The sequence below is a fragment of the Emydura macquarii genome, unplaced genomic scaffold (assembly GCF_026122565.2).
Source record: "Emydura macquarii macquarii isolate MOO-44397 ecotype Brisbane River unplaced genomic scaffold, CSIRO-AGI_Emac_v2 contig_1348, whole genome shotgun sequence".
Classification (NCBI taxonomy): domain Eukaryota; kingdom Metazoa; phylum Chordata; order Testudines; family Chelidae; genus Emydura; species Emydura macquarii.
Window position 1 is genome coordinate 6035942 of NW_027131485.1, and position 27314 is coordinate 6063255.

Below are 27314 nucleotides of genomic sequence, written 5' to 3' on the forward strand. Positions count from 1 at the left end.
TTGTGGGCTCAACTCTTGGCTTTGCTACAGAATCCCTGTGTGACCTTGGGCAAGTCACTAATCATGGTCCAGGACCCATGCTGTGCTGTACAAACACAGAACAAAAGCAGCTCCTTACTTACCATTTACAGTATCTACAATAAATAACCTTATTTACATATAGAAGTAATTTTTAAAAACTCATTTGTGTGATAAACTTGCTGCAATAACCTGATTTCAAACCCCAGTATTGATTGCTGTGGTAGATATTTGTTTTCCACATGGTATTTTCATTTTCCATATATCAGGTGTCCGAGCTTATAATTCCAACAATGGAAACAGCAAGGCAATGTTTTTTTCTAAAAACATATGTGGAACATAATATCCCCTTGCTCTTTGTGGGCCCCACTGGCACAGGAAAATCAGCTATTACCAACAGCTTTCTGCTACAACTTCCAAAGCTTAAATATGTCCCTAACTGCATCAACTTCTCTGCAAGAACTTCAGCTAACCAAACCCAGGATATTATTATGTCAAAGCTGGACAGGAGAAGAAAGGGGCTATTTGGACCTCCTGTGGGAAAAAAAGCTGTAATATTTGTAGGTAAGACAACTTATGCATTTTTATTTCTTCATGTAAATTCAGGCTTCAGGAAAGCTAAATGCTTTAATGGGTCTGGTAATTAAACACTGCTGCGCTACTTCTTCTTCTTCTTTTTTTTTTTTAAGGCATCTGAGAAAGGTTTAGTACTGTCCCCTGCTGGAAGGTGTATATACATTGAAGTGGTGCTTGTCTTTAATATGGTTCACTCACTTGCTTTACATTTGTGCAATTTGGTACCTTATGTTGCAATTTGTGATCTTAAATAAACACAAAACAAAGAAACGGCCCACCATCCAAGCAGTATCTTTAACTTAAAAAAAAATTAACCCTGCATGTTATCATTACATTAGATTCAGTTGTTGCATCAAAGAGAAATAATTATAATGAAAGGTAACCTTTTCCTAGATAAGAGAGACAATAGGTACCTGTGCTTTGATAGTTTTAATAAGACATGAATGTTCTGTCTAGATGACCTAAACATGCCTGCGAAGGAGGTCTATGGAGCCCAGCCACCTATTGAGCTACTTAGACAGTGGATTGATCATGGTCACTGGTATGACAAGAAGGATACATCTAGGCTTGACATCGTAGATGTCTTACTTGTTTCAGCAATGGGCCCTCCTGGTGGAGGAAGGAATGATATTACAGGTAGGAATTATAAAAAATATGGTATCTGCAAACACACACACGCATAGGAAATATATCACTACGACAACACATTGTCTAGTTGACTGAGGTTAGAGAGGTAAGCCTGGCTTTACTGTTATTCAAATAGAAGACTATGAGCTTCTCTAATGAATAATTAGTTGGTGGCAAGCTGAGGTGTGAATCTACCCTGTACTAGCATGCTGCAGGCTAACTGTCCAAGAGAACCCTGCTGATATGCATTAACAGTTCATTAATGTGCTTTGATCTAGTCCTCTTTGAAACAGAACTAGATCAAAGTGCATTAATAAACTGTCCACATGGACTGTCTGCGGCAGGCTACCTTGTGGTAGATACACACCACAGCTTTCCACAAACGAAAACTTTGTGTAGGCAAATGCTGTGTTCGTATACAGATTGTAAACCAGTGGGCAGATTCACCAGCTGGGCCATTCCAAATAAAGCCCACATGCTCAAATGTATTATTGCATCTGAATATAAAGGACCTGGAAAAACGAGCCCATGATAAGGATGATTGGCATTGTTTGACTTCTGTCTCACCTGATCATCTGGGAAGAATGATGGCAGCAGTGGTGGTGGAGGTGATTGATGATGGCTCAAGTTGAAGTCCCCATCCGTTTCCTCAGAGTGGGTTTAATAATCAACAGAAGACACAAAGGCTGAAAATAATACAGAACACTTAGGAACGGGCATGTTCTTATCATGCTAGCTAACACATGCTAGCTAACACAGTGAAATCCCAGTGTAGACAAGGCAGTTTGTAGCTTTTGCAGATACTAGCAGGTCAAGGTAAAAACTTGGGGGATTCTAAGCTTTATCTTAACCTGCTAACTTGTGTGAAAACTACAGATTGTCTTGCCTTCACCAGAATTTTACCAGTTCGAACTGGGGGTGTGATTCCCAGCTTGGGTAGACATACTCGTGCTATCCCTCATTGAACTAGTATGCTAGAAATAGATTGTAGCCATGCCTGTGCAAGCAGTGGGAGGGACTAACTGCCTTGAGTGTGTGCCCGTCAGAGATGTGGGTAAGTACTCAGGGGAGTTAGCCCCTCCTGCTGCTCCTGCTATATTTTTATTTTTAGCACGCTAACTAACTTGATGAAATCTAGCACGAGTAGGTCTACTCAAGCTGGGAATCATATCCCCAGATCAAAGTGCAGGTATGCCCTTAGTTACCTTACCTGAGATAAGAACATGCCTTTGAGATGTTTTGGGGTCCACCCAGACCAGCAAAGGGTTCTGTCACCATCTGCCCTGTAATCTCAGGGGGACCTTGTTTCTGTGCGGTGACGGTTCAGTTCCCACAAGCACAAGATGTCACCCCAGCTCTTACCGGCCCAGTTACTCTTTACAGAGTGACACGAACAGCCCTTCCAAGTCCTAAGTCTCCCAAGATATGTCCTCTCCAAGTTCTTAATTACCAGACACTCTGACTGTTCCCTGCTGGTTCCCCACCCTTGAAGGCATGAAATCACCCCACCCTCTTCTAGTTATCAGCTCACGTTGGCATACGCACTCCACACAGTTTGCACACCAGAGGCCTGTTTGAGATAAAAATATACAAAAAACTTATTTAATGGAAAAACCACAGATTCCAAAAAGAAATAGTAAGGGGAAAGCAAATGTATGAGTTACACAGAAAATAAACATAGAGACATAACCTCTGGCTTTACACTTTTGTATTAAATAAAATCCTAGCCATAGGAAGGATCCAACATTCACAGACAGCCTCCATCCTTGAGACTGTCTCCCAAGTTCTGGATGAAATACCTCAGTCCCAAGCCCTTAGCCCACTTTTAAAGGGAGTTTTTCCCCCCTCTCAGTCCATGGTGACTCATGGTTATTTAGAGTGGGGATACTCCCTCCTGACTTGATGTTCGGAGCCAGAATGTTCTTTTCAATATAGCATTGCCCTTCATGTCTTTCCATTAACTCTATCAGATCATCATTGTCCTTTCCTGGATGGGACAATGGATAATTACTTGACACCGGTTTTGCGTAAACAACTGGTTTGGGAGGTGTCTCTGCCTGTCTGACTGCTCACAGCCCGTCTGTGAAATGGAGCTGAAATTGCACCAGAGTTTAAGAGCACAGTTTTCTATAGACACAAATACATAAATTCATAACCACAGTCTGTATACATATCCCATTTTGGGGGTTTAAACTTTTGTTCTCCCCTTGGGATGTCTGGACCCTGATTGTCACAATCTTTTCTTAGCAAACACAAGGTCTTAGAGTTTCAGGCCTTGTCTGTACTTGAAAAGTTTTACTAGCAGAAGGAGTGTGTGTGTGTGTGTGTGTGTGTGGTGTGTGTGTGTGTGCGCTGACATTATTATGCTGCTAAAAGTCCTAGTGAAGACATAGTTACACTGGTGTAAGGTATTCTGTACTGGTGCAGCTTATTTCACTTTGCAGAACCAGAATAAGCTCTAGTTTTATATAAGCACTTTTCTACTAGGTATAACCACATCTACACTGGAGTGGGTGGGCCTGCATTAATTGTGCTGGCATACTTAAAAACAGCAAAACTTTTAAATGTAGACAAAGCATTACTTTTTGTTTTGTTTTTATGAAAGCTTTGATTCAGGAGATGAAGATTGCTGCCTGTGAGATACACCAATGTGTTGTGCCACTGTATACAGTCCAATCTGAGCCCTGATTTACAACAGTATAAAGAGCAGCCTTAGTGTAAATGAGAATCAGGCCCTTCTTATTAAACACTGACATTCTTCTAAGAGCTATGCACAGTACTGAAGTAAAATATAAACCAGTTTATAATTCCTTATATGTCTCACATAGTGATAGTGTCATTTTTATTAAGGTGTGGAAATGTGAAACAGAACCCTGGAACCAAATCCCGATCCAAATTTTGCAGCTTGATTCTCATCACTGCTAGTTAAATGATAGGTGTAAGGTGGAAAGAAAATTGTATAGTACTGGACCTGACTGTGTCTTTCACTATGTATTATAGGGCGTTTCACACGACACTTGAATATTATTTCCATCAATGCTTTTGATGATGACGTTTTAACCAAGATTTTCTCTTCAGTTGTTGACTGGCATTTCAGCAAAGGCTTTGAAGCTGTATTTACAAGGTAATGGTGATACATTTCCCAAAACTATTTTACAGAGAACATATTGTCTCAAATCTTTCATTTTCATGCCTCACAATTATATTCACCTTTCTCTTCTTCTTTTTTTTTTTTTTTTAAGGCTTGGCAAGATGATGATCCAAGCTACAATGGCTATTTATAAAATGGCTGTCGAGAATTTTCTTCCAACTCCTTCAAAATCTCATTATGTCTTTAATCTGCGTGATTTCTCCCGTGTTGTTAGAGGAGTGCTACTGTGTCCACACACCCATTTACAAGTAGGCTGCGGTTTAACTGTGTTCATGTAAATATGATAGATAAAAAAATAAAGTATTAGAGCTAAATTCTTTTCATTTCCATGCACTGTAATTTTAATATATTTGCACGCATATAACTGAGAGCAGGATTGGGCCTGGATATTTTGCTATGAACTTTCCTCCTCCCTCTTGATGAAGAAAAACATGTTCAGATGTTTGTTGTAGTTATTATTATTTATTTGCTTCTATTACAGTAACAGCTAGATCAGGGTCCTAATGTGTTAGCCCTGTAATATTCATAGTATGAAGCAGTCCCTACCCCTTAATTTACTACCTAAATAGACAAGACAAAGGAAGAAGGAAGAAAAGAAGGATTATTATCCCCATTTAACAGATAAAGGAACTGAGGCACAAAGAGGTTGAATTGCTTGGCCCCCCAAAATGTATCTTGCTATTAGCTGATGACTGAAGTTTCTATGTAATATAAAAAAGCCAAACAAAGCTATTAAACAAATTGAGGAACATTCTTATCCCTTTACACTGGGTAAAAGGTCTGGAGTGGCATAAAGTGCCCTAAAAACCCATGATCTAGCCAGGGAGAATTCTGGTGCAGAAACTGAAGAAGACTGCTGCAGGTTGTCCTCTGTGGATCTCCATACCAGCTTTGATATAGTGGCCATGCAGGGGTGGGCCAATTGGGACAAGAGGGGTGCGTTGGGATGGGGGCATTCATTAATGTTACTACAGGGGTGGGAGTTATGCATGTTAATCCTTATTTCTTGAGCTGAAAATATACTCAGGACGAAACTGCCTTCAGAGGGATCTGGATTTCACCCCCACTGTTTATCGCTCTGTTCCTAAGCACCCATGTCATGAGTCACACGTTCTCTGTTCAATGCCACTGGTATTGTTCTAAAATATGAAAAATCATTATAGAGCACCCCACAGATAAACACACTTGATGTAACAATAGATAAGTGCTTTGCCAGCAGAGACCAAGAGTGTATTGGCAGGAAAGATATGACACAATCATTATGTGGAGAAAACCAGTCTGGTTAAGAAATGCTGACCCATTTGCTTATATTCTCACATCTGAAAGACTCCCATTGACCTCAGTGAGAGGTGGATCAAGCTCAAAATGGAGATCTGACTACTTTGTTATGAAATAAGTCCAGCTCTTTAAATATTGATCTGTTCGTTTATATCTGGTTTTACAGGATGGGGACAAGCTGATCAGACTTTGGATCCATGAAGTTTATCGAGTTTTCTATGACCGCTTAATTGACAAGGATGACAGGGAGATGTTCTTTAAGATGGTAAAAGAAACAACATCAAATAACTTCAAGCAGAGCGTTGATAAGGTATGCTGCCTTATACACTCAGAACAATTTGAACACGTAAATGGGACTGACAAATTTACATAACTAATTGAACGTTTCAGATATAGCAGTATTAGAAAAAAATTTGAACAGCCTCCCTTGATGCACCCACAATATTTGGGAGTGCATCTATTTGTATATTGTGCATTTGCTCATGCAAGTTAGGGCTCTGATCCTTCTGACTTCAGTGGGGCTCTTTATAGGGGCAGGAGATAGCCTGAAATAAGTAACTGGCAGGATCGGGGTGGAGGTAGATAGCCATGCCGTTACTGATTGGTGCGTATTCGGAAGGGTCCATACGTGCTGTGAGTATTATTAGGCCTTTTGGAAACTTGGCCATATACTGGACAGTGAAATCAGAATGCCCACATTTTGAGGTATACTTATCTGAAAAACAGCATTTCAGCACACATTGTTTTACCTCCATTTGTTTTTTGTTTGGTCTGAAATAATGCATTGGAATAGCTAGAAGACCGCATTTCCCATGGCAGTAATACCTAATACTATGTGGATAAGGATGAGTATTTCTTTAGAGGAAAAAATCATGTTATAACACTTTAGAGTCTGAATTATCAGTCGAATCTTGTCTCTTCCAAAGGTACTGAGTCATCTGTCACCTACTGGCAAGATCACCGATAATAATATCCGCAGCCTCTTCTTTGGAGACTACTTTAAACCAGACAGTGATGTAAAAGCCTATGATGAAATCACAGACTTAAAGCAACTGACAGCTGTGATGGAATATTACCTTGATGAGTACAACAATATCAGCAAGGCACCAATGTCCTTGGTCATGTTTAAGTTTGCCATCGAGCATATCTCAAGAATATGCAGAGTACTGAAGCAGGACAATGGTCATTTGCTTTTGGTGGGAATTGGTGGGAGTGGGCGACAAAGTGCTACCAAGCTGGCCACCTTCATGAATGCTTTCGAGCTCTTTCAGATTGAAATCACGAAGTCCTATGGTAACAATGAATGGAAGGAGGATGTGAAACGAATCATGCTGCAGACTGGCGTCAGTAACAAAAATGTGTCTTTTTTGTTCTGTGACAATCAAATAAAGGACGAGTCATTTGTGGAGGATATTAACATGCTTTTAAATACCGGTGATGTGCCTAATATCTTCGCAGCAGATGAGAAGGCTGAAATAGTTGAGAAAATGCAGGCAGCAGCAAGGACGGAAGGCAAAAAAATTGAGGCTACTCCACTTGCTATGTACAACTTCTTTATTGAAAGAGTGAAGAAAAATTTACACATTGTCTTAGGTCTGTATCTAGCACACGCTGCCTTATTCAAAATCTTTTTGCCTCTGAACTGTTGGTGGACTTAATTAACAATATGCATTCTTTCCAGCAATGAGTCCAATTGGAGATGCATTCCGGAATCGACTACGAATGTTCCCTTCACTGATAAACTGCTGTACCATTGACTGGTTCCAGACCTGGCCCACTGATGCTTTGGAAATGGTTGCAAACAAGTTTTTGGAGGATGTTGAACTGGAAGATGAAATTCGAAAAGCGTATGTGTGTGTTTGTCAAAAGGTGTCTGAAGCTGATAACCACATCAAGCCTTATATAAGGATAACATCACAGCTATGTGATGCTTTAGCTGAAGATGTGATTATCAGCTTCAGCTCAAAGTGTAGACATATCTTTAGTTACAAAAATGCAACTCCATTGACGTTTTCACAGGGTGACACTGTCCCTTTAAGACTGGTCAGCTCACCCCAGGTGGGGCTTAAAAGAGGGCACTTGGGCTCTAGAGCCAAGGGAAGATAGATCTGGTGAGTCCGAACTGTCTTAGAATGCAGATGGAGTCTGTCAGGAAAAGGGCAGGGGAGCCCTACCTGAGAGTGAGAGTTCTGGCAGGTGAGAGCTGCTTGAGGGGTCTCTGAAGGAAGACAGGAAGGCACAGGTGAGAGTTTCCTGGGAACAGAGGAGAGAGAGAAGGAGCACCAGAGAGTTGCCTAGAGGAAATCTGCAGAGAGCAGAAAGCTCTGCAGAACCTGCCTGGAAAGAGGGAGGAATTGCCTGGAAGCCAGCAAAAAGCCTGTTGAGCTTCCTGGGCCAGAGAGAGCTGAAGGCTGGGGTGAGGCATGGTGAGAGGTGCCAGAGCACTACCTGAGAGGTAAGTGCGGTGAGAGACGCTGAGGTGAGGTGGGATACCGATAGACTGTTGGGAACTTAGTGTGTTATGGTTCATACACACAGGGCTTTCTTTTGTAACAGATTAACCCTGCAAGGACTATTTATATTCAGAAAGACTGTTTGGAGTATTTCTGGGAACTACTGAAGGAGAAATTGAGGCAGGCACACCGGTGGTGCCACTGCCTGATGCTGGAGGGTAGCCAGTTGAGAGCCATCCTAGGACAACAGTCAGTTTGGAGCTGTGTGGGTTTATGGCCCAATTTTCATTAACGCTCAATACCTGAAGCTCCTTTTGACTTTAACATGAACTATTCTTCAGTACCTCCGAAAATCCCCTCTGAGGGGAGAATTTAACCTTATATATTTTAAATAGTGGGCTAAATTCCGCTCTCAGTTGCACCAATATAATTTCATTGATTTCAGTGTAGTTATTTTGTATTTACACTGGAATAACCAAAAGCAGACTTTGACTCCATTGTTTTAGATGCCAATAGAAATAAACAGTTGGTAGGACACAAAATTGCCAGGATTAATATCAAGAGACATTTTCATTACATTTTAACACGCAAGGTTTTCCACAGGGTTGTGTCAATGTGCAAATATTTCCAAGAAAGTGTGAGAGAGCTCTCTGTCAGCTATTACAGCACACTGCGAAGACACAACTATGTAACGCCAACATCTTATCTAGAACTGATTCTCACCTTTAAGACTCTACTAAATAGCAAAAGGCAAGAAGTTGACATGATGAGAAATCGCTATCTTGTGGGCCTTCAAAAACTTGAATTTGCATCTTCTCAAGTAAGTTTAGACTGAAAATTTGAAGAATAATTTTTTTTAACATGGCATATGGGTAATTTAGCACTTAGCTTCTGTTAACTTTAATAAGGCTTGCAAGCTTAATTTGCTGTTCACTGTAGTATTCATAATTTTCTTCTTAAAGCCACCAGTAAGTGTGAGATTCCTGCTTAGCTATTTTAAGAAACTATTTTAAGTAACTTCAGAGTAGCTCTCTAAAGGTAAGATTGAATGGACTCAATGCTACTCAGCCAAACATGTTAGAAAAACTTTGCTAAATTCAAGTAACGGTATAGTTTTCTCAGAGCCCCAGTTGAAGAATCCCTGGCAGTATGGTTTCTTCGAGAGCTTTCGTGACAGTGGCTGTGCATGTCTGTGCCTATTCCCCCCTTCAAAATGGGAAGAAGATGCAGGAAGGGAGTTACTGTTGCATGAATGAGCGTTACCTTTTGAGCAGATTCACACACAGGCCCCCAAGTGAGCAAGCCACCAACTCTGTAGCTTCCCAGCTCTTCTCCCTTCTACTCCTGGAACAGACCCTGGCAAAGCAAAGGGGCTTCCCACTTCTGTGCACTTCCCCTGTGGGGGAAAGCACCCCCAGGAGCTGCTGCTATTCCCACTTCGGTATCCCTTGCCTGGTTAACACTGGATTTCACTCTCATTCACTCAAGTAAAGGGAAGGGAGCACTGGAGTCCACAAGCTGAAACTGACTATAAGGAAAGTGAAACTGATCAGATTGTTTTCAGTATGGAGGCTGAGTGAATTGCAAAAAGTAAAAAGACATCACAAATGTGAAAAACACATTCGATTTTAAAAATCCATTTCAGTTTTAACAACAGAAGGTGGAGATCTCAATCAAATAGGCAAAAAGGGTACTTTTTAAAATGTGAGTTGTATGCTGAGTGTCCTTTTTAAAACTGCACTCTCATAGCATCTTTGCCATTTTCTGCCTATCACACTGAGACAGGAAATTACACACACCAGTTACCAGGATTTCTCTCATTTCCCTGATATCTTCATAGGTTGAAGAAATGCAGAAGGAACTGACTGCCCTTCAGCCTGAACTAATTCAAACCTCTGCAGAAACAGAGAAAATGATGATCCAGATAGAAAAAGAAACGATCGAAGTAGACGCAAAGAAGGAGCTAGTATCTGCAGATGAAAAGGAGGCTAATGATGCTGCGGCTGTTTCCAAAGCTATTAAGGTAGTTTACAAGGGCCTGTCCCTGCGAGGTACTGAATCTGTCTCAACTCCCGCCAAAGTAAATGGGAGTTGAGGAGATAGATGCACAGCACCTTAGAGGTGAGGCCCTAGTTCCTAACAATGCAAATGAAAAAACAAAAGCATGAGAGATGATGATTGAGATGTTAAAAATGTTACTCTGGCTGTATTTAGTGATGGCCAGATAATAATTCTACAGAGCTCCCAGAATTCCTTTCTCCAGTGCAACAAATATGTCCTGACTTTAACATGTATCTTGCACATGTAATTCAAGGTGCATCTAAGATCTTTCTGAAAGAGAAAGCTAGTCCCCTTATGCAGCTGAGTAAAGAAAGAGATGGAACTAATTACTTGGACAGAGAGGTATTTTATTGGGATTGTTACTTATCTGGAGTAAGTCTCATCCTTTGCATAAAGCCCTAGTAAACAGATGTTATATAGAGGCCCTATAAAGAGTTTGGGGGGAGGGAGAAATCTTCTCCCCACACCTTACTTTGGGCATAGTGCAGTTCCTCTGTGGCTGCTATCTGCAGACAAGAGCTATAGCCTCTAAGCTGGAGCAGCAGCTAAACTATGCCAAACCCACTGCTTTAGGTGGGGTTTGTGGTCTTAGGGTGTTGTCAATTTGTGGACACATTACTATGCCTTTGTCAGCCAATCCATAGCCCTACTCCCCTATTCTGTGCTCTTGTGTGACGGAGCTCTACAGCATGTCGGAGTAGCTTCTCAGTCCTCCATTTCCCATGCACTGGGCCTGCAGTAGCTCCAAAGCATTGGGGCCTTCTGCAGGCCCTAGAATTTCACCCTTAGTCTCTTGACTATGTCTACACTGCAATTAGACACCCAGCTGACAAGCTCCCGGGGCTTGCAATAAGGGGCTGTCTAATGTTGGTGTCGATGTTCTGGCTTGGGCTGCAACCTGAGCTCTGAGACCTCCCATCTCACAGAGTCATAGAGCCCAGGCTCCAGCCCAAGTCTGAACAGCTACCCTGAAATTAAATAGCCTCACAGTCTGAGCACCATGAGCCTGAATCAGCCGGCTCGGGCCAGCTGCGGGTTGTTAATTGCAGTATAGACATACCCTTGGTGCTAACAGTCAGGTCCACAAAATGTGTGGTTTTGTTACAACGGTGCCCAACTATCCTAATGTTCCATGCATTTGAATGAATGTACAGAAAAGTGAGATGTACGCTTTACAAGAAGAGATTATCCCTTGGACACTAGGAGATGAGGTGTCCCAACATGGTATCCCATCATCCTGTTGGGAACTCTGTCTTGCAGTGCTTTGCGTGTGAGGTTTTTGTGTATAGGCCTGGAGTTGCAAGTCATTCATCAAAAATTCTGTATCTGTACTACTGAGGAATGAGATGGTCATGAAAAAATTACTATTTATATTGATAGTAACCCAGGAGCACTAGTCATGGGCCAGGACCCCATTGTTCTAGATGCTGTACAAACACAAAACATAAAACGTAGCAAAACCAAACATCCTCAGAAATATCACCATGACCAGATGTCATGCAAAGAAATGCAAAAACATACACGACTGCGGGATCCTGGGGTTACCTTAGAAATAATTACTGTTTGCTGCATTCTGCTGTAATAGTGACATGCGCATGGTAAAAGAAATGAGCTGCTCCTGATGTCCCAGGAATGTGTTATTCTCCCTCTCCACCTGTTTTTCAGCACCTGCAACAAGTCTGCAAAAGTATTTTTAAGATGTTTAAATGGAGCTATCCCTACAGCCTTCAACTGTAAAAAGAAACATGGTGGTGGGATGCAGTTAAGATGACTGTGCAAAGTAATACACTAAACTGATAGGATAGATTATTAAAATAGTTCTCTTTTCATGAAATATACTGCTTTGAAAACCTTTTTCTGAGTTAATTATAACTGCAAAAGGTTCACTAATGCCACATTAGCATTTTTCAGCACAGGGCAGTCAATTTATAGCAGACTGCTACTTGAAAGGTTAAAGCATTGTGTTCAATGGATTTGCAGGAAGAGTGTGAAGGGGACCTTGCAGAAGCCATGCCAGCTCTGGAGGCTGCACTCTCAGCTCTCGATACCCTGAACCCCTCAGACATCTCGCTTGTCAAGGCCATGCAGAATCCACCGGGCCCTGTCAAGCTCGTCATGGAGAGTATCTGTGTAATGAAAGGAATGAAACCAGAGAGAAAGCCTGATCCAAGTGGCAGTGGTAATAATACCGTTGTGAAAGCTTAGGGAATGTTTGTGTCATCTGTGTCCTAGCTGGCACAAAATCACCTATTCCGCTTTTCACTCACACTGAGCTAAGATTTGCAGATGCAAGAGGGATGCCTCAGAGAGCTCTAGTGGAGTGTGCTGCACTATTATACCTTACACCTGCATGCTCCCCTCCAGGACCATCCGTTAGACATTAGCAAGCATGTAGGGAGGCAGAATGTGGGCTATGCCGAAGTCCTAGATAACCACTCCCTTTGGACCTGTGGAGCATCACTAGTCATGTTAGCCAGCCTTTTGCACCTGGAGATTTTAGGTTAGTATTGGGTCACACATGAGTACACTGGATGGAAGAGGGGCAGGGACTCCTTTCATCAACTTCACTCCTACCTAGTGCACCCACAATTTATCCCTTAATAAGTAGACATAATAGTTATAATTATTGTTTTTATTATGTAAGTTAGGCAGGAAATCCTCAGCATAGGATTTACTTAATAAAAGTTAACCAAGAAAAGCTTTTATAACAATTTATTTCTCTCCCTTTGCTTTTGGCAGATTAAAATTATTGTATTGTTAATGAACATGCCTACTAAATTTCAGTTTGACACATATTAATAAGTGTCCTTGTTTAAATTTTCATATGTAAGCATTTTTCTAAAATTTGTTAACTGCATCTGTATGATACAAACCTACTGCAAGATGATTGGTATTAGCTTTTTCATATTGGTATTTAAAGTATTTTAAGTTTGAATACCTGTGATTTAAAACTGATTTGATTTCTGTGCAATACAGGTAAAATGATAGAAGACTACTGGGGAATTTCTAGAAAGCTTCTAGGAGATCTGAAATTCCTTGAAAGCTTAAAGACATATGACAAGGATAATATTCTTCCTGCTATAATGAAGAGGATCAGAGAGAGATTTATTGGTCATCCAGATTTTCAGCCAGCTGTCATAAAAAATGTGTCATCAGCCTGTGAAGGCTTATGCAAGTGGGTCAGAGCCATGGAGGTGTATGACCGTGTGGCTAAAGTGGTTGCTCCAAAACGTGAGCGTCTTAGGGAGGCAGAAGGTTTACTTGAAATTCAAATGAAGAAGTTAAATACAAAGCGTGCAGAACTCAAGGATGTAGTGGACCGTCTCCAAGCCTTGAACGATGAGTTTGAAAGCATGAATAACCGGAAGATAGAATTAGAAAACAACATTGAAATCTGTTCACAAAAGCTGGTAAGAGCTGAAAAGCTGATTAGTGGACTTGGAGGAGAGAAAGATAGGTGGACAGAAGCTGCACGATTGTTGGGAATCCGATACACAGACCTGACTGGTGATGTCTTGTTATCATCAGGAACAGTGGCTTATTTGGGAGCCTTTACTGTAGACTATCGCCTTGAATGCCAAAACCAATGGCAGGTCCTATGCAAGGAGATGAATGTACCATGCTCCAATGATTTTAGCCTAAGTAATACTTTAGGGGATCCTGTCAAAATCCGTGCCTGGCAGATTGCTGGATTGCCAGTTGATTCATTTTCGATCGATAATGGTATAATTGTTTCTAACTCAAGAAGATGGGCTTTAATGATTGATCCTCAAAGACAAGCTAACAAGTGGATAAAAAATATGGAGAAAGCTAACAAGCTTTCAGTTATCAAACTGTCTGATTCGAACTATGTTAGGACACTGGAAAATGCTCTCCAGTTTGGAACACCAGTCTTGCTTGAAAATATTGGTGAAGAGCTAGAGGCTTTCATAGAGCCTATATTGCTAAAGCTAACGTTCAAACAACAGGGTGTAGAATACATGAGATTAGGTGAAAATATAATTGAATACTCAAGAGATTTCAAGTTTTACATGACAACTCGTTTAAGGAATCCTCATTATCTTCCTGAAGTGGCTGTGAAAGTTTGTCTACTCAACTTCATGATTACACCACTAGGTCTTCAGGACCAACTTCTTGGAATTGTAGCTGCAAAGGAAAAACCTGAGCTCGAAGAAAAGAAAAATAAACTGATCATAGAAAGTGCGGCCAACAAGAAACAACTGAAAGAGATAGAAGATAAAATCCTTGAGGTTCTTTCCAAGTCAGAAGGAAACATCTTAGAAGATGAAACAGCAATTAAGGTTTTATCTTCATCCAAAGAGCTATCTGAAGAAATCTCTGAGAAGCAGGAAATTGCCTCTGTAACTGAAATGCAAATAGATGCTACTCGAATGGGTTACAAGCCAGTAGCTATTCATTCAGCAATTGTCTTCTTCTGCATTTCTGATCTGGCAAACATTGAACCTATGTACCAGTATTCATTAACTTGGTTCATTAATTTGTATATTCAATCCATTGCTAATAGCAAAAAGAGTGATGAACTGCAGGAGAGAATTGAGAATATAATTGAACATTTTACAGTAAGCATCTACAATAACATCTGCCGTTCGCTGTTCGAGAAGGATAAACTGCTGTTCTCCCTCCTTCTGACTATAGGAATAATGAAAGGAGAAGATAAAATAGATGATGAGACTTGGCGGTTCCTATTGACAGGAGGTGTTGCTCTTGATAACCCTTACCTCAACCCAGCCCCAGAGTGGTTGACTGATAAATCATGGGCTGAGATTGTACGTGCATCTAGTCTAAAAAACCTTCATGGACTGATGGACCATGTAAGGGAGAATGTTTCAAACTGGAAAATGATTTATGACTCTGCAAAGCCCCAGGAAGAGGCATTCCCAGATGTATGGAAGACACTAGTAGGGTTAGATCGTATGGTCATTCTAAGATGTTTAAGACCTGATAAAATCATTCCAGCAACACAGAATTTCATCACAGAAAATATGGGAAGAACGTATATAGAACCACCCACTTTTGACCTTGCTGGAAGCTACAGTGATTCCAATTGCTGTGCGCCTTTGATTTTTGTATTATCACCAGGTGCTGATCCTATGGCAGGTGAGGTTAAAAAAAATTTTTTTTTAATGGAAATGCTTTGCATGACTAAACTGATGATAAAATGTGAGCTCCTTCATTCAGTACCTTTATAGTACAATACATTAACTGTAGTAGTCGCTTCATATTTCAAACATTCTTATCCTTCCACATATCCTTTATCTTGTAAAAAACACATTTTAAAAATACACCAAAATAGGGGCAGAAACTAGGGGAAAAGAAATTATAATGGTGATGAAATGAATACATCTCCAATTGGATCTTCAAGGGTTTAACAAGATTTAGATTCCAAGCCAGAGTCTCATTTATATTAAGGCCCTTTTACACCACTCTTTAAATTGGGAGTAATTTACGTCTAAACCACAGCGACTGTCTGAGAGATTCAATCTCATACACCACCTGAAACTACTTTTTAACTTCAAAAAAAAAATTGACTAGAATACATGTTGTCATTTGTCCTTTTAACAGTGTTTGTGATTATATAAATGATGCATGCAACATGGATCTATTTGCTAAAAGATTTTGTGTGTGTTAAATTTGCTACAATAGGTTTGTTAAAGTTTGCTGATGACCTTGGCATAGGAGGTACAAGCATTCAGACGATTTCACTTGGCCAGGGCCAGGGTCCAATAGCAGCAAAAATGATATATCAGGCTATCATTGATGGAAGTTGGGTAGTGTTACAAAACTGCCATCTTGCAACCAGCTGGATGCCTGCTTTGGAAAAAATCTGTGAAGAAACGATAGTGCCTGAGAATACTCATGAAAAATTCAGGTAGGAGCTTTATTATTATTCCATTTTCTGTGGGAGTATTTCCAATATAAATTAGAATTGCTGTAAAAAGGAATAAAAAGATTATGTGAATAACTAATTGTCATATTAGACTTATTTAAAGACAATATGTAATAATCAAGACACCAACTTTTCTATGTAGATATTCAATTTATCTAGTCCACATCCTGTTTCTAAAACTATATTTAGACTGCAATTGTCTCCTATATTAATAAAGTTTAAAACTGATGCAGTTCAAGATTGAGGACATGTAATCAAATATGTTTCTGTCTTTACCTGTTCAGATTATGGCTAACTAGCTATCCATCAGAAAAGTTTCCTGTCAGTATTCTCCAGAATGGCATCAAAATGACCAATGAACCTCCTAAAGGGGTTAGAGCAAACCTCCTTCGATCGTACCTCAATGACCCAGTCTCTGATTATGCGTTCTTTAACAGTTGCCAAAAACAAGAAATGTGGCAAAAATTGCTCTTTGGCCTTTGCTTTTTCCATGCCCTCGTTCAAGAAAGGAAAAACTTTGGCCCATTGGGTAAGATTTGGATCATTTTGCAGATTTCCTAAAAAGGATTAACAGTTTTGCTATAGGTTACTTCAGCCCTGTCCCCAGAATGCCAGCCAGAAGTGTTACTTCCAGCACTGTGACAAGAGGGCGGTTACGTTATCTGATGATGGCTGGGAATGTTTATGTGTGTCAGCATTGCACAGAATAGAGTGAAGCAACATTGAAAAGCTACTTTGAGGTTTTGTACTGTATAAATATATATCGGTTCCATTCCTGAGGTTCTTATTCAGACAAAACTACTATAGAAGTCACTGAGAGCTTGCAAAAGTAAACATAGAGTACATTGGGATTGAATGTTGTTAAGGGTAGATATCTCCAATTTGGGCAGTAAACACCAAGGAAATGCCTAGGCTTCATTGGGTAGTTCTCTAGCAGCAGGAACTGTTTTTACAACTTCATACCGTTGTCATTATTTCCTAAGCACAGTTATCAGGACAACATACCACTGCATCACACATTTCTTTTGAATTGAACAGGTTGGAATATTCCTTATGAATTCAATGAATCTGATCTTAGAATCAGTATGCGACAGATCCAGATGTTTCTGAATGAGTATGAAGAAATTCCGTTTGATGCTCTGACCTATCTAACAGGTATAGAAGTTGCACTCTGTAATGTACATAGACTGGAGGGTATTTTATACAAATAACTTCAGATGCTGACCGATAACATCATAACTACAATGATGGTGCTTGATAAATGTGATAGATTCCCACAGTTATTCTTTCTTGCCTCCCAGAGCTGAGCAATTTATGACCAAAGGCATAAGATTTGAGTAACTAGATCATTGTTGTTTGCATAGCTAGAAAGGTTACTCATGGTCCAGAAAAACTCCTGAGCTTTGCTTACTATTTGTCAAACAAAAAGCATCAATGGCATCTCTAGGCTGACCAGTATGTCAAAGCTTGACATATTCGAGGCTGGAGATTTGCCAGGGAGTATAATAATCCCTCTCACTTGTAAGGCATTTGGGGATTGCGTGTGCCTTGTAAATAGTTGATATAATATTTCCTGGTAGTCACAGTCATTTAGACATTGCTTGTTCTTCAGCTAGTGACCTGCTCATGGATAATTCCCCTCCCAATCTCTGAAACATGATTTTATGCTTCCTTATAGTGAATATAGAACTTAGTTATATGATGATATTGGGACAGTATTAAGGAGACAAGATATGAAAATAAACAGGTGTGGCTACTTGGCAGTGTCTCCCCCACTTTGTGTCTAGGCTGTTATTTCCTCTCCCCGGCTATAAAAGTTTACATTCTCTTAGAACCAAATAAATCTCTCTTCATTGCCTGCAGCTCCCCCTGCTCTAATCTCGCCAGGTCCTTTTGCAGAGTGTTCTGTCCTCTTGCCTGTTTATGCCCCTGCAGTTTTGTCATCATGCACAAATATAGTCTGGGTTTAGGGCTTAAAGAAGTGCTTAGTTTGTGGAGTTTAGCTGGTCAGATAAAGCCTCTGGAAAGTGGAAATGCCAAGAGAGCTCCAAAGTTGGGTTTCAGTTAGCAGGATGTATTACTGCTAAAATCATGACGATTCATCTTTGTGAGGGACGGAGTTTCCCAGACCAGCTGGAAATGCCCCCACACACCATTTATGGCCAAAGGACCACAGCTTGAGCAACACTGGGTTAGTTAGTTCCTGTCACAGTTTTCAACTTACCAGAGGAATTCTTTAATGTAAGCCATTTTTATTACGTCTTTACAAATAATCATTCAATCTTTCAGCCTGTTTTCTGTTTAATTTCCCAGGGGAATGTAACTATGGTGGGAGAGTAACAGATGACAAAGACAGGCGTCTTCTCCTGTCACTTCTTTCCATAGTCTATAACAAGGATATAGAACAGGAGAAGTATAAACTTTCACCTGGGGATGACTACTATATACCACCACATGGGCCATACCAGGTAGGGAAACAAAGGACAGAAATTCCTTCTAATAAGCCACTGAGAATAAGCTAATATGTGAACTTTTAAGAATGATATTCTGAGTATACTGAGAGCATACTGCTGTGCATTATTGTGTACAGGAAACAAAACATTTAAGATCATAAATAATGCCAGAATGTATCTCTATGTGCACAGAATACAGACTCACCAGTCTTGAACTGGCACTTAGTGTTCTGATGCAACTTTATGAGAGACACTATGATCTTACAATGTTCTTCTGTTTCCTATGGGTGAAAATGATGCCACATCTGTGCAGGTTTTCTACTTCAGCACCATTGTGGTTCTGTATATCTGGGAAGGGACAAGCCACAGAGAAACTACACTCGGGGACCCTACACCCCCTGCAGGCCTTTTTTACCATGACAGCATGGTTTGCCCAGGGCTGGTCTTTTGATATTTGAAAATATTGTATCTGACTTCTGATTTCAACAGCATAATCTGAGTAAGGCTGGAGACTTTATTAGCTAGTATAGAAAATTAGATAAACTCAGCACTTACATGAGGACTGCAAGATCAGGTCCTAAATTAGTCTCTGAAATCTTCAAAGATTTTGTATTTATCTGCTTGGATTATGTAAGGCAATGATTTTTTTAGTTGGGAATTCATGTGTTTGAACATGACCAGCTGTGTATTACATTCTCATTATGTTCCATTAAAGCTGGGCTGTACTTACTGATTGATTAAAAATACGTTATGAAATACACATTTTTGGTAACTACATGTTTTCTTTGTAGTCTTACATTGACTACTTACGAAGCTTACCAATTACAACACATCCTGAAGTGTTTGGGCTTCATGAGAATGCAGACATCACTAAAGATAACCAGGAGACCAACGAGCTTTTCAGTGGAGTGTTATTGACTCTTCCCAGACAAGTGGGTGGAGGTGGCAAGTCCCCACAGGTAATGGGAAGTGGGGAACCAAATAATCCTTTATCAAAGAAGCATTTTATGAAGGCTTTCTTATGCATCATCCCTTATGGCTTAGGGGAGTTGGACATCTCCCACCTATGACTACTCGACAGGGAGTGAGTTTGAGAGACTCCTTGTGGATGCAATCAGCTTTATGGGTGAAGGGCCCACTAAGAACAGAGAGTGGTCTCCCCCTCAAAGAGATCAAATGGAAAGAATTTAATAATCAGGGTTGAGTGTGTGCACACAAAGCAATGCTGGAAATGTCCCAGTCTGATGGGTTAATTCCGTACAGCCCCATTTGACTGAGTAGAACAAAGGAACTTACTCAGATAAGTGGAGGCTTAGATAAAATGTTTTTTTTGTGTATTTCACATATTTAAATAATGATTAGGCCTTATATATCATCATTGCATTGCAGTTGTGACGATGATAATTGAAACACACAATTGATTAAGCTCCTGGACTCAGATTCCAAGGCAGTTTCAAAATACGGAATATAATTTCATTGAGCAAATCCTGATCCTGGAGGTTTGTGCCCTGACCTGGCTCGTAACCCACATAGCACTAGTTAAATCTCCTTTAGCATTGGCCATGGAGGATCCCTGCCCAGACTTACCCTGGGCACAGGGTCCAAGTTTCTGGGAAGTGACCTCAAGGATGGTCAGCCAGGCACTGTAGCAGGCCTTTCCCTCCTTACCTTCCCCCTCCACACACACATTACTGTCCTCAAGGTGGTCAACTGCTAGGACACAGATTGTCAGCTGTGCTTCCCTTTGGCTGCTCCATAGAAGTTGCTGCAGTCTTATGGTTGCAGTATCCTGTGTGATTCCTGTGGCCAGGGGCCAGAATCCACAGAAGGGCAGCTTGGGTTAGAGGAGTAATTTCATCCACTTCCCACCTCTTCTGCAGCTCCACAGGCCATGATCGTGGAGGAACTGGGGAGCCCCTTTCACACCCTCTTCTGCTCTGTGCCAATAGTCCCTCAGATCAGTCAGCCCAGCTCAGAGCTCCCCAATAATGTGGGGAACAGGGCTTTTGTATATTATCAATAAATAGCTATATAAATATCCAGTGAAGCAAAAGCTGTCCAGTAAATCAGCATATAAAACAGCAATATTTGAGGAAATCTGTTTTGCACAAAGTAACAACAACAAAAAAAGGCCATTTGAAAAAATTCCCCATTCTCTGCACATTCTTGATTTCAGGAAACTGTTGAAGATTTGGCACGGGACATCCTATCCAAATTACCAAATGACTTTAATCTGGAAGAGGTAATGAAGAAATACCCGGTGCTTTATGAGGAGTCCATGAATACAGTACTTAGGCAAGAACTTATCAGATTCAACAGGTGGGGCAGCTTGTTTTCTTTGACTTTACAAAAGCTCATGGTGCCAAGATGTTTGTGTTCATAATCAGCAGCAGGTCACAAGCTTTAGACAATTGCAACCATCTTATGATAAACTCTTTTTACAAAAGCTGTTTGAGAGCAGATTCTGCTGTGATGAGTGTGCATGAAAAATACTTGAAAGCTGCAGCAAATGACTTCCTGAACCATGATGGTCAGTTACAATTATCTGACAATAGCAACTTTCAGTCACTGCTAACCTGGACCAGATATGAACTAGTGATGATGAGGAGAAAGATTACTTATCCTGTTACGAATCCTTAGTCATCCAGTCCCCTATATTCTCGGCATATGACAATATTTCAACTCGTATCTAAAGTTAAAAGCTATAGTTAATTAATGTCCCTGGTCTATTGTAAATCTTTACTAGAAGTTACAAAATAGCCAAAGAATGGTTGTGGTATTGACAGATACAGTGAGAAATTTCCTCCCGGGTCTTCAGTCAGTGGTAGTCAGTCCATTGAATTCAATGGGCTTTGGACCAGAGGCTTAATGAGTAATGAAATGGCAATCTCTCCTTTATCTGCAGGCTTACAGAAATTGTTCGGAGCAGTCTTGTCAATCTAGGCAAAGCCATCAAAGGCCAAGTGTTGATGTCATCTGAACTTGAGGATGTTTTCAGCAGCATGCTCGGAGGCAAAGTACCACCAATGTGGGCAGCCAAATCCTATCCATCGCTGAAACCCCTAGGCAGCTATGTATCTGATCTTCTTACACGTTTGGCCATGTTCCAGGTACTATACTTAATCTTAGCCAACAAGTAATGTGGATCCATCACAGGGACCAATGTGTGAAAGCTGAATGAGAGGATTTACTTCAGTTAGGGTCACTTAATAATCCCCAGATAGATAGAGCCAATTTATTAACTCCTTACACACATTCACAAGCAATTACTCATGAGCAATTCTCTTTGAATTAGTCATGTGAGTAACTGCCCAAAAGTGTGAGTAAGGAGTTCACAATTTGGCCCTTACTGTGTAGTGACAATGTACAGTTTCCAGTTTTTTACTTCAAACTTTTCGGTAAGGAGAAATGTAAAAACATTGTGTTCAGCTGTATGATAGGGTTGAAAAGTTTACAGTCTAAAGAAATAAATGTTTTGGATTTTGTTAATAAATATATTGGGTTTCTTTTTTTTCATATTCAGGAATGGATCAACCAAGGGCCACCCAACGTATTTTGGATATCAGGATTCTACTTTACTCAGTCCTTCTTGACAGGCATTTCACAGAACTATGCGAGAAAATACACCATCCCAATTGATCATATTGGATTTGAATTTGAGGTAAAAATATGTGGAGGAATTTCATTTATACAAACTGTTTTAATGTATTATGTGACATGAACAGAAACGAAGTAGCACTTTAAGGATAAGACAATGGGGACATGTTGGGCTGTCAATGTGAACCTGGAGTCACTCTAGATTTACACCAGTGTAACAGAAATTGGAATCTCATAGACTTTAAGATCAGACAGGACCATCTAGTCTGACTGCCTGACATTGCAAGCCACAGAACCTCGCCTACCCCCTCCAGTAATAGACCCATAACCTTTGTCTGAGTTACTGAAGAGAATTCACCATTTACTCTAGTTTAAACCAGCAAGTGACCCATGCCTCATGCTGTAGAGGATGGTGAAAACCCCGTAGGGTTCTGCCAATCTGATCTGGGAGAAAATTCCTTCCCAAGACCAAGTATGGCAATCAGTTGATCCTTGAGCATGTCAGCAAGACCACCTGGGAAAGAATTATCTGTAGTAATTCAGAGCCCTCCCCATCTAGTGCACCATCTCCAGCCATTGGGGATTTTTGCAGTTGCAGATGGGCCACATGCCATTGTAGGTAATTTTATCATACCATCCTCTCCATAAATATATCAGGCTCAGTCTTGAAGCCAGTTAGGCTTTTTGTCCTCACTGATCCCCTTGGAAGGCTGTTCCAGAACATTACTCCTCTCATGGTTAAAAATCTTCATCTAATTTCAAACCTAAATTTGTTGATGGCCAGTTTATATCCATTTGTTCTTCAGTCAACATTGGCATTTAACTTAAATAATTCCTTCCTCTCCCACTGATGTATTCATAAAGAGCAATCATATTTTCCCTCAGCCTTCGTTTGTTTAGGTTAAACAAGCCAAGCTTCTTACATCTCCTCTCGTAAAGTAAGTTTTTCATTCCTCTGATCATCCTAGTAGCCCTTCTCTGCACCTGTTCCACTTTGAATTCAACTTTCTAACATGGGAGATCAGAAGTGCACACAGTATTAAAGATGAGGTCTCACCAGTGTCTTGTATAACGGCTATAACACCTCCCTGTCTCTACTGGAAATACCTTGCCACATTATCCTTTTTCACAGCTGCATCACATTGGTGGCTCATAATCATTCTGTGATCAGCCGATACATCCAGGTCTTTCTCCTCTGTCGCTTCCAACTGATACATTCCCATTTTATAGCAAAAATTCTTGTTGTTAGTCCCTAAGTGCATGATTTTGCATTATTAAATTTCATCCCATTTTTATTATCCCAGTTTTCAAGGTCCTTCACATCTTCTTGTATGATATTCCAGTTCTCCATATTGTCAATACATCCCAACTTTGTGTCATCCATAAATTTTATTAGCCCACTCCCAACATTTTGTGCCAATTTCATGAATGAAAATGTTAAATAAGGTTGGTCCCAAGACCAATCCTTGAGGAACTCCACTAGTAATCTCAATTTCATGTGCCAATTCCTTTAATATTCTTGGATGGAGATTATCTGGGGCCCCCGATTTGGTTCCATTAAACAGCTGAAATTTGACTTGGATGTGGTAAATTCTACTTTCATATCCTCATTTCCATTAGCCAACCTGCCACTGCCCCAAAGATTCTCATTACCCTTATTAAAAACCGAAGCACAGTATTTGTTTGGGTGATGAGCCAAGCCTAGATTATCTTTAATTTCCACCCCATCCTCAGTGCTTGGCGATCCCACTTCTTCTTTCCTTGTTTTCTTTTATTTATATGGCTATAGAACATGTTACTATTGGTTTTAATTTCCTTTGCAATGTCCAACTCTGCTTAACTTTTGGCAGTTCTCACTTTTCCCCTCCACTTTCTGACCACTAGGAGGTAGCTTTCCTTGCTGATCTTTCCCATTTTCCATTCCTTATGGGCTTTCTGTTTTCTCTTAATAACCTATTTGAGATGCTTGCTCATCCAGTTTGGTCTGCAACTTTTCTCTATGAATTTCTTCCCCTTGTTTGGAATGCAGGCTTCAGATAGCTTCTGCAACTTTGATTTGAATTAATTCCAAGCTTCCTCTACATTCAGATCCTTGTTCTTCAGTCCAGTCCACTTCCTTAACTAATTCCCTTAATTTTTTAAAATTTGCCCTTCAGAAATCAAGGATCCTAGTCGTAGACTTTTTTTATTTTTCCACTTTTTTTAAACTGAATTAGTTCATGATCACTTGAATTAAGGCTGCCATCTACAACCAGTTCTTCTATGAGGTTCTTGCTACTTACCAATACTAAAACTAAAGTGGCATTACCTCTTGTTGATTCAGTGACTATTTGATGAAGAAATCTGTCAGCTATCATATATCCAGGAATACCTGGGCCCTACCATTATTAATAGTACTTGTTCTCCAATCTATATCTGGGAAATTAAACTCCCCATAATCACACAATTCCCAGTCGTATTGATTTCATTAAAAACAGTAAAGAAGTCTCTGTCCATATCCAGATTGTATTCTGGCAGAAGACCTCAAGCACTGTCCCAGTGTAGCCTTTCTTATCTTTCTTCCCCAAAGTGATTTTGACGCAAACAGATTCCGTATTATCCATTCCATCACTTCTAATTTATTTACAGTCTACGTCATCCTTAATCTATACAATGCTTCTCCAGCACCTTTACCTTTATTTCTGCCTTTCCTGAACAACACATACCCTTCAATACTTGTGCTCCAGTCTTGTCTACTTTTCCACCACGTCGGTTAGCCTTTTAATATCTGGTTTCACTTCCTGCACCAGTAGTTCTAGTTCCTCCATTTTGTTACCACGTAAGTCCTATTTTGAGGGCTTAAGTGTCATTTAACTAATGCACAGGCCTCATGCTGGTCCTGTGTAGATAGGTAAATGTCACCCCTTATGCATGCAACCATACAAATGCTACTAAAATGATGGAAACCTCACTAATACATAAGTTCTTATTTAAACAAATTTTCCAGTAGCATGAACAAAATATAGATTGGGTCTTCTTAAGAACTGCAGGACAGGGACACCAAAGAAGCATGTAGGACTTGATCCTAAAAACATTGAAACCAAAGAAAAGCTCCCATTGACTTCACTGGGCTTTGGATCAGGCCCTTAATCAACTCTGAGCATTGCAGATATTATGATTCAATTGAGTAGAGCAAATAGATTCTAGATGTAAAAGGAGACCAAAGCCAGTTATTTAATCGTTCCAGGTGACAAGACAGGAACACAGCATGGAGGAAATGCCAGAGGATGGGGCATATGTGAAAGGACTTTTTTTAGAAGGTGCCCGCTGGAACAGAGAAACCATGCAGATTGGGGAATCACTTCCAAAAATCCTTTATGACTCTATGCCTGTAATTTGGCTGAAACCTGGAGAAAGCTCAACATTTCTGCATGAGAACATTTATTCATGCCCTGTTTACAAGACAAGTGCAAGAAGAGGAACCTTGTCCACTACAGGCCATTCAACTAACTATGTTCTCCCAATAGAGCTCCCTTCAGACCAGCCTCAGAAACACTGGATAAATCGGGGTGTGGCAGCACTATGCCAGTTAGATGATTAAATGTATGTAAGTCAAAATATCTGAATTTTATAATTAAAAGGCATCATGCTCCTGTAGCTGCACTTCTTTTTTACATCAGTCTTTATTGCTGATTTTTAAATTCTTCTGCTTCCTATTTCTTTTGCTTCTCAGCCTTTTTGCATTAGTAGGGGAGGAGTGATTCAAACAAAACCCCATTACAAACACTAGATCAAAGTGGGCAGAATTCCCAGAGAGAATACTTACTGTATAGTCCACGTCATTCAGACCTCGTAAAATCCTGATACACACAAACCTTCATGCAGTTTGCCCAGCTTTTTTTGCCCCACTTACGAACTAGGGACCCAGTCCTGCCAAATGGGGTTTTGCTGTTGATTTGAAACGAGAGCCAGATCAGGACCTAGGTGGCTGCTTAATCTGAAAGAGAGAAGATGCTCTCCTTCTGCAACCATTACTCATGAAAATAGGTTTCTGTCTTCCCTTTGCATGCATGGCCCTGTATGCCTCAAGAACGTGGAGGTTGGGGAAAGAAGAGACAGGGCTAGAATCTGCCCCCAAACAAACAGGGCAGGTCCTCCGCTGGTGTAAATCGTCATAGCTGCATTGTGGAACTATGATAATTTACACCAGATGATGATAAGCCCCAGAATTTAAGCACAAGCCTCTGTGTCTCCAAGGCAACATATGCCTGGTGTTCAGAGCCTACTTGAGGTATACACTTGCTTCAGCATGTTTAAGTTTTGTTTCAATATAATTTATAAGTATCATTCAGAGCGCTAGTCCCTTTCCTTTGTCTAACCCTATCATACACATTCTGTGTGCCTGAAAGAAAGGCCAGCTAAACCTCACCTCCTCATTCCACCCCCTCACATATTTAATTCATAACCTGATTATATATAGTGTTTGTTTAGAGCCTCTAATCAGAGCAACCCAAAGTGCTTTGCAAACTAATTAAAAATACAATAGTGCTGTACATCTTCATAGAGCTACAGTCATTAACTGATTACACCCAACAGCACCCTGCTGAGGTAGACCCGTAGCTGTGATGGATGTGTACCAACCATGCACTGCGCCAGAAGGTGTTAATGAGGGCTTGTGGGTGCAATCAGCCTTGCCCTGCTACACCTGCAGTAGGTTTTAAGCTTGGAGGAAGGAGTGAAAAGGCCTGAGCCTGGCTCAGTTACCCCCTGCCCAGGAAAGAGAGCAGATCTCTGGTTCTTACTGAGTGGGAGAAGCCTGGGGGAGTCAGCTGAGTGGGACTGCTGGTAGACAGAGCCTCTCTAAAGGAAGGTATGTTTGCAAGTAGGTGTCCAAGGTTGCTGGGAAGGAGCAGCAGAACAGGATTCTGCCCAATGATGAAGGGGCTTGGAGGGAGTAGGGCATCCCTGACTCAGCAGAAATATTTCTAATATAGGAGTGGGAAAAAACTCCTCTCCAGCAGAACTAGCTGTTCAGTGCTCAGAAGCTCTGTGGTGAGCTGGTAGAAGTGGTTAGAGAGCGGTGCTGACATGGTAGGAGCCCATGAAGAGGTTGAGGCAAAAGCCCAAGGTAGGGCAAGGTAGAAAGTGGTCTGGGGAGGCAACCATTGTGTAGTTGGGCCTTCTCTGCCTATTCAAGGGTCTGTGGACTGGAA

General features: G+C 40.7%; 2 protein-coding genes across 4 annotated transcripts in view; both read left to right on the forward strand.

Moving 5' to 3' along the window:
* The window catches only part of DNAH3 (dynein axonemal heavy chain 3), a 90086-nt gene extending 64328 nt beyond the window's left edge, over positions 1–25758 (forward strand). The window contains exons 42-61 of the mRNA XM_067551460.1: positions 288–582; positions 1051–1230; positions 4222–4345; positions 4464–4620; positions 5817–5960; positions 6577–7243; positions 7332–7497; positions 8707–8923; positions 9944–10126; positions 12145–12343; positions 13141–15282; positions 15829–16054; positions 16357–16601; positions 17111–17227; positions 18386–18540; positions 19317–19484; positions 20702–20844; positions 21431–21635; positions 22049–22186; positions 25349–25758. Coding sequence (XP_067407561.1) covers positions 288–582; positions 1051–1230; positions 4222–4345; positions 4464–4620; positions 5817–5960; positions 6577–7243; positions 7332–7497; positions 8707–8923; positions 9944–10126; positions 12145–12343; positions 13141–15282; positions 15829–16054; positions 16357–16601; positions 17111–17227; positions 18386–18540; positions 19317–19484; positions 20702–20844; positions 21431–21635; positions 22049–22186; positions 25349–25702 — 6225 coding nt within the window. The 3' untranslated portion in view covers positions 25703–25758. The remainder of the gene's footprint in view (positions 1–287; positions 583–1050; positions 1231–4221; positions 4346–4463; positions 4621–5816; positions 5961–6576; positions 7244–7331; positions 7498–8706; positions 8924–9943; positions 10127–12144; positions 12344–13140; positions 15283–15828; positions 16055–16356; positions 16602–17110; positions 17228–18385; positions 18541–19316; positions 19485–20701; positions 20845–21430; positions 21636–22048; positions 22187–25348) is intronic.
* Positions 25759–26870: 1112 nt separating this feature from the next.
* DCUN1D3 (defective in cullin neddylation 1 domain containing 3) overlaps positions 26871–27314 on the forward strand; it is a 44477-nt gene continuing 44033 nt past the window's right edge. For 2 of the 3 annotated variants that reach the window (XM_067550991.1, XM_067550989.1), the window contains exon 1: positions 26871–26971. The gene's annotated coding sequence lies outside the window, so the exon portion shown is untranslated. The remainder of the gene's footprint in view (positions 26972–27314) is intronic. The other variant, XM_067550990.1, reaches the window with a different exon arrangement.